This window comes from Penaeus chinensis, chromosome 26, assembly GCF_019202785.1.
Source record: "Penaeus chinensis breed Huanghai No. 1 chromosome 26, ASM1920278v2, whole genome shotgun sequence".
Classification (NCBI taxonomy): Eukaryota; Metazoa; Arthropoda; class Malacostraca; order Decapoda; family Penaeidae; genus Penaeus; species Penaeus chinensis.
Genome location: NC_061844.1, coordinates 4,074,983 through 4,082,462, shown reverse-complemented (window position 1 = coordinate 4,082,462; position 7,480 = coordinate 4,074,983). Strand labels below are relative to the sequence as shown.

General features: G+C 36.4%; 1 protein-coding gene across 1 annotated transcript in view; it reads left to right on the top strand.

Moving 5' to 3' along the window:
• LOC125038975 (basic proline-rich protein-like) overlaps positions 1 to 6,147 on the top strand; it is a gene marked incomplete at its 5' end in the record, with an annotated part of 23,667 nt that extends 17,520 nt beyond the window's left edge. The window contains one exon of the mRNA XM_047632693.1: positions 6,097 to 6,147. Within this exon, the coding sequence (XP_047488649.1) occupies positions 6,097 to 6,147 (51 nt within the window). The remainder of the gene's footprint in view (positions 1 to 6,096) is intronic.
• Between the last annotated feature and the right edge of the window lie 1,333 nt (positions 6,148 to 7,480).

Genomic DNA, 7,480 nt, shown 5'->3' with positions numbered 1-7,480 from the left:
AATAAAGGAGAAGCAAGAAGAAAAAGAAGAATTAAGTGGAAAAGGAGAAAAACAACAAGTAATAATTAGAAGAAAAACAAAGACAATACAACAACAACAAGAAATGAAGAAAAAGTAAAATGTTAGTGTCAGATCCTCACGAGAAATTTATTTGGATGACTATAACTCGCAACACCAAATGTATCTTTCTTATGGTTTATTCTCCGTTCTCTCCCTCTCACTCTTTCTATTCATGGTTTATTCTCTCTCTCTCTCTCTCTCTCTCTCTCTCTCTCTCTCTCTCTCTCTCTCTCCCTTCCTCCCTCCCTCCCTCCCTTCCTCTCTCTCTCTCTCTCTCACTCTCTCTCTCTCTCTCTCTCTCTCTCTCTCTCTCTCTCTCTCTCTCTCTCTCTCTCACTCACTCTCTCACTCTCTCACTCTCTCATTCTCTCTCACTCTCTCTCACTCTCTCTCACTCTCACTCTCTCTCTCTCTCTCTCTTTCTCTCTCTCTCTTTCTCTCTCTCTATCTCCTTCTCCCCCCCCCCCCCTCTCTCTCTCTCTCTCTCTCTCTCTCTCTCTCTCTCTCTCTCTCTCTCTCTCTCTCTCTCTCTCTCTCTCACTCACTCTCTCACTCTCTCACTCTCTCATTCTCTCTCACTCTCTCTCACTCTCTCTCACTCTCACTCTCTCTCTCTCTCTCTCTTTCTCTCTCTCTCTTTCTCTCTCTCTATCTCCTTCTCCCCCCCCCTCTCTCTCTCTCTCTCTCTCTCTCTCTCTCTCTCTCTCTCTCTCTCTCTCTCTCTCTCTCTCTCTCTCTCTTTCTCTCTCTCTCTCTCATTTTTAAAAAAGAGGGATGCAAACAAAAGTATTAAGGATCAGAATTTCGTCAGAGTGATAAAGATAATAATAACGATGATGATAATGATGACAGTAATTATAATACTGATAATAATGATAACGATGATAATATTGGCAATGATGAGGATTATGATAATAATGATAATAGCAATAATAACGATTAGTAATAATGAAGATAATAATGATAATAATAATGATAATAATGTTAATAATAATAACAATCATATTCATGAGAATGATAATATTAACGATAATAAACATAATGACAGTGATAATGATAACATAATAACAATAATAAAACAAATATAATGATATCAGTGATCATAATGATAATATTAATGATTATGATAATAATGATAATGGTAGTGAGCATGATAATAACAATAATTAAATAATAGTGATAATAATAATAATAATGATAGTAAAGGGGTAGAGGAAGAGGAAAAATAGGAAGGGAAAATGGAAGAAGAGGAGGAAAGGGAGGAGAATAGGGAAGAGAAGGATGAGGAGGAAGAGGGAAAGGAGGAGGAGGAGGAAGTATAGGAGGAGGAAGAGGGAGAGGAGGAGGAGGAAGAGGAAGTATAGGAGGAGGAAGAGGGAGAGGAGGAGAAGGGGGGGAGGAGGAGGAGAAGGAGGAGGGAGAGGAAAGGGCGAGGCAGATGAAGAGAAGGAAAGGGGAGAAGGAAGAAATTGAGGATAGGGAAGAGGAGGAAGAAAAAGAAGGAGGAGGATAATGAAGAGGAGGGGAAAGAGGTGAAGGATGAGGATAGCGTTGAGGAGGAGGAGGAGGAGGAGGAAGTGGAGGACGAGGAAGAGAAAGAGAGAGGTGGGGAAAGAAAATATTAGAAGGAATCTATAATGATAGTGAAGAAGACGGAGGAAGTATAGGAGAAGGAAGACAGGGGAAAAAAGAAAACGGAAAGAGAATAAGAATGAGAAGGAAGTTTTGGAAGTAGAAACCTTTTAAGAATAGGAATAGGAAGAGGCGAACAACAGAAAACAACGAAAAGAACAAGAAAGGGAAAGAACACAACGAAGAATTCCACCAAATAACTTCAAGGCCAAATTGATCCCATGATTAAACAGACGAATGCAAATGAGACCAATAAAGTAATTCACAAACTGTGCCATAAAATTATCTTTAATTTAGCAATTCCATCCGGAGAGGATATGTTTACAAAGGGCATTAGTAATTACAATAATCTCTTTTTACGTTATCGCTTTGCAATAAAAAGAATTACTGGCGGTAATAGTCTCTATTCTAGAAAAATGTTATTTGAATGAGAAAGATGGAAAAAGAAAAAAAAAAGTAAACAACGAACAATAAAAGAGAAAAACATAATAATAATAATAAGAAGAAAAAACAAAAAAGCAAACAAAATAAAGGCAAATAACAACACCAAGAACGGAGAGAATAAAAAAAGACTAAATGAAAAGAAAGACAAATAACATTTTTTTTTAACAACAATAAATGACTCAAAGTACAAACAAATAAATGACAAGGAAAACAAACAAAAAACAAAAGAATAACAAAAAAATCTTCCAAACAAGAAACAAAAGCAATTTAAAAAGTTAACTCACAACAGAACAATGAAAAATAAACTAAATAAAAAAGAAAGAAAGAAGGAAAATCCGAAAAAGAAAGATAGGAAGAAAAAAGAAAACAAGTAAGAAAACAGAAAAAAATAAAACAAGAAAGAAAAACAGAAAAAAACAAAGAAAGAAAGAAAAAAGAAAAAAAAGAAAGGAGAAAGAAAGAAAGAAAAAAGAAAAGAGAAAGAAAGAAAGACAGTAAGTAATAATGGGAGCAAAAATTAATAAGAAAAACACAAAAAAACAAACAAACAAACAAAGGAACAAAGAAACAAGACAACAAAGAAAAAGAAAGAAGGACGCGGAGACGCCCCAGATACACAGTTTCTCGAAAGTGATCCATCATGAGGTAAGTTTGACGCCGCTGGAGTGGGCGAACCAACAGCAATTATATAACGATAATGGTTAGTATGAATATATAATCACTAGGCCATTAGGGGAGGAGAGAGAGAGAGAGAGAGAGAGGAGGGGAGGGTGAGGGAGGGAATGGGGTGGAAGGGAGAGAGAGGGAGAGAGAAGGAGGGAGGAGGGGAAGGGAGGGAGAGAGAGAAAGGGAGGGTGGGAGTAGGGGGGGAGGAAGGGAGAGACAGAGAGGGGGGGAGGGAGGGAGAGAAAGAGAGGGAGGGAGGGAAGGAGAGAGAGAGAGAAGGAGGAAGGAAAGGGAAGGATGGAGGGAGAAGGTGGAAGGAGGTGGCAAAAAGGAAGAATGAAGGGAGAGGGAGGAGGGAAAGATGGAATGGGTGAAGGAAGGAAGGAGGGAATGAGGGAAAGAGAGGAGGGAGGGGGAGAAGGGAGGGATTGAGAAAGAAGGAAGAGGAAGGTGGAGAGATGGACGGGAGGGAGAAGGAAAGGGAAGGGATGGAGGTGAGAAAGAGATAGGGAGTAAAGAAGGGAAAGAAGGAAGGGATAAAGGAGGGAAAGAGGAAAGGAGAGAAATAGATAAGGAGGGAAGAACAAGAAAAGGAGAAAGGAATTCAGAAAAATAACGGGAGGTAGTGGAGGAAAAATTAAGAGAACCTGAAGCTAGAGTGAAGGAAAGAAGAAAGGGAGATAGAAAAAGAAGAGACAGAAGGATAGGAAGTGAAGAAAAAAGGAGTAAAGGAGAGCAAGAAGGAAGAGAAGAAGGAGGGAGGGAAACAAGGGAAGAAAGAGGAAGAAAAAAAATGGAACAGGAAGGAATGAAGAGGAGGGAAGAAGGGAGAAGAGGAGGAAAGAAGGAAGAAAGGGAGAGAGGCAGAAAGGCAGTGAAGGAGAAGAAGAATAAAAGAAAAGGAAAAAGAGGAAAGATAAAGGAGGGAGAGGCAGACGGTAGATGGAATGAACAAAAATGGAGGAAGAGCAGAAGAGGGAGAGGGAAAGCGAAAGCGAAATATTCACAGCATATACACAAGAGGCACATACCTACTCACTCATACACACAAACAGATAGAATATACATACAGTACACACAAACACACACACACACATATACACATAAACAATCAAACAACAACAACAACAAAATAAATACACACACAGAATCTAGATCTACTCACCTTGCTCTCAGTAATCGTCAACATTTGCCTTGTTACTCCTATGACAATTACTAGAATTCTTTACTAGCTTACGTCCGTTAATGAGAGTGGGCTTATTGATCCACATCTCTCTGAATCAATTAATTCTGTTTAGTTTACTCCTTTATTGTGTACTCTTGTAAATTGCAAAGACGTGGGTAATCTTTAATCAATTTGATAGATGGTTCTGATATTCATTCTATAATTTTGCTCCATAGATTAAGGGTATAGTATAAGTATACGCCTAAGATGATAGAATTTAATGATTTCTAGTATAACATGCTTCAAATGTTCTTTTATATAAAATGTTCCATAATCCACAATATACATTGATATCTCTCGAAATTCCATGCTATAAACAATGTCATTTATCAATTAGAAGTAGCCTTGGTTCTCTAATTTATATGACTATATCTACATCTATCTATTTATATTTGTCTATCTATATATCTATCTATCTATTTTTGTCTATCTATCTATCTATTTACATTTGTTTGTCTATCTATCTATCTATCTATATTTGTCTATCTATCTATCTATTTATATTTGTCTATCTATCTATCTATTTATCTATATTTGTCTATCTATCTATTTATCTATCTATCTGTCTATATATATGTATCTATGTATGTATGTATACATATATATTTACAAATATGTATATACATTTAGGGACCCATAACAATGTCTAATTATCTCTCTCTATCTATCTGTTTATCTATGTGTATGTGTGTCTATCTACTCTTTTTTATTCTCATTATGAGTGTGACTGTACATATACAGACACACTAGACAAATGAAAGTGTTAACAAAGGAGACAGTGAAAATAATGATAATAACGATAATAATTATGATAATAACATTGCATAATAAAACAGTTATAAGAATGATAATGACGAGAAAAACTATAGTGATGATAAAAAATATTGCAATTCATGAAGCAAAAACATCAACTCCTTGAGAATCTTTAGGATTCATATTTGAATGAGACAGAAAATCATTCTTACTAAAAGAAGTAAATGAAACATGGAAATATTCCCGTAGAGTTTTTGAAGCCAACTCTTTAGTAGTATGCGACGGTTCATAAGGAAATAATTGGATTCCTTGGAGTTTATTCATCATACATGCAGTTCCCTACAGCTCACAATACATACTTTGATGAGTCATATGGACACTCTAGTTCAGTGGTTCTTAACCTTTTACCTACCACGCCCCCTTTAGGAATTTGTCCTTCCCTCCACGCCTCGCTTGCATCTGAAATTCCCTCCCAGATTTTAAAGAAAATTATAAGTTTGTTTTGTCAGGATTTTTAATGAATATGAATTAGCGACATTATAATTAAACTTTCCATTATGTGACCATGCTGTGTGTGTGTGTGTGTGTGTGTGTGTGTGTCTGTGTGTGTGTGTGTGTGTGTGTGTATGAATTAGTGGCATTATAATTAAATTTACCATTATGTGACCATTTCTGTATGTGAGTGTGTGTGTGTGTGTGTGTGTGTGTGTGTGTGTGTGTGCACATATATATAGAAAAAGGATGGAGGGAAACAAGAGAGGAAAGAGGAAGGAATGAAGAGGAGGAGAGAAGGAAGAAGAGGAGGAAGGAAGGAAGGAAAAGAGAGAAGAAGGACAGACGGAAAGCAGAGAAGGAGAAGAAGAATAAGAGAAAAGGAAAAGGAGGAATGAATAAATGAATAAATGGAATGAATAAAAGAGGAATTATGGAGGAAGGAAAAGAGGGAAGGGTGAAAGGGTGGAGGAAGAGCAAAATAGAGAGAGGGGAAGCGAAAGAAAAGTAGAGAGAGAGAAAGGGGGTTAATCTCAGTCTTCTAATCTTCTAATCCCCACAGTGAAATGAAATATGTTCGGCGAAAAGGGACGCTCTTAGACATATTTTAGAATATACATACAGCACATACACAAGAAGAAGTACATACCCACTCATACACACACGCGTGGGCACACACACACACACACACACACACAGAATATACATACCGTACAAACACACACAAACACACAGACACACACAAACAAACAAACAAACAAACAACAACAAATAAACACACACACAGAATCTAGATCTCCTCTGAACCCTCCGCTTACTTTCAGGAATCGTCAATCGTCAATTACTGGAATTCTTTACTAGCTTACGTCCGTTAATGAGAGAGGGCTTATTGATCCACATTTCGCTGAATCAATTTTTTTTGTTTAGTTTACTCCTTTATTTGGTACTCAGAGACGTGGGTAACCTTTAATCAATTTGATAGATGGTTGTGATAATCAAGCTATAATTTTGCTCCGTTGATTAAGGGTATAGTATAAGTATACGCCTAAGATGATAGAATTTAACGATTTTTAGTATAACAGGCTTCAAAGGTTATTTTATTTGAACTATTATATAATCGAAAATATACATAAATATCAGTGAATGTCCCTGAGGTTGTGCATTTTTCTCTCTCGATATTCCATTCTATAAACTATATAATTAATAATTTAGAAGTTTTATCTTCTGTCTTAAATTGACTTCGATCGTTACTGTAGTTATTCCACGTGATGTAGCGACTGTAACAAAGGAGATCAGTAGCCTAAGTTCTCTAACATATATAATTATATCTATATCTATCTGTCTATCTATCTATATCTACCTATCCTTTATCTATCTATCTATCTAATAATGAGAAAAGTTCCAATGACGATAAAAATATATTACAATTCATGAAGCAAAACACATCTACTACTTATGAATCATTAGGATGCATATCAGTATGATACAGATAACCATGAAATGTGGGTGATATACGGAAAAAAATGGATTCCTTGGAGTTTATTCATAGTACATGTAGTTCCCTACAGCTCACAATACACCCTGATAAGTTATATATGGACACTCTAGTTCAGTGGTTCTTAACCTTTTAACTACCACGCCCCCTTTAGGAATTTGTCCTTCCCTCCACGCATCCCTTGCATCTGTAAATATGATCATCTCCCAGAATTTAAAGAAACTTATAAGTATATTTTGTTAGTCTTTACAATGAGAATAAATTAATGGCATTATAATTAAATTTTCCATTGTGTGACCATGTTCTCGTTAAGAGAATAGCAAAGATAATTAGTGAAATTACAGTATTTTCCAATACTGAATAATGAAGCCACTCTAGGGGGGATTCCCCCTAGGTTAAGGACCACTGCTCTAGTTCATATGGAACATATGTAAAAAGGTGTTGGTTTATGCATGATTAGATGAACAGTCAGATGCATGTTTTATCAAATAATCCACCATGAATGAGCTAAACATCCTAGGTGAAGAAACAGGTGAAAGGACAAAGACTAAAGGACTAATAGTATACGGTAAAAAAGATAGAGCTTGCACTTCCAGTCACTTATTGACGGAAGAATATACCAGCCAGACATGATCAAATTCCGAGGCCAGAAAGTGTAGAAGGGTGGTCTCATTTACAGAGAATAGCAAACGAATTACTGCTATATGATAGAA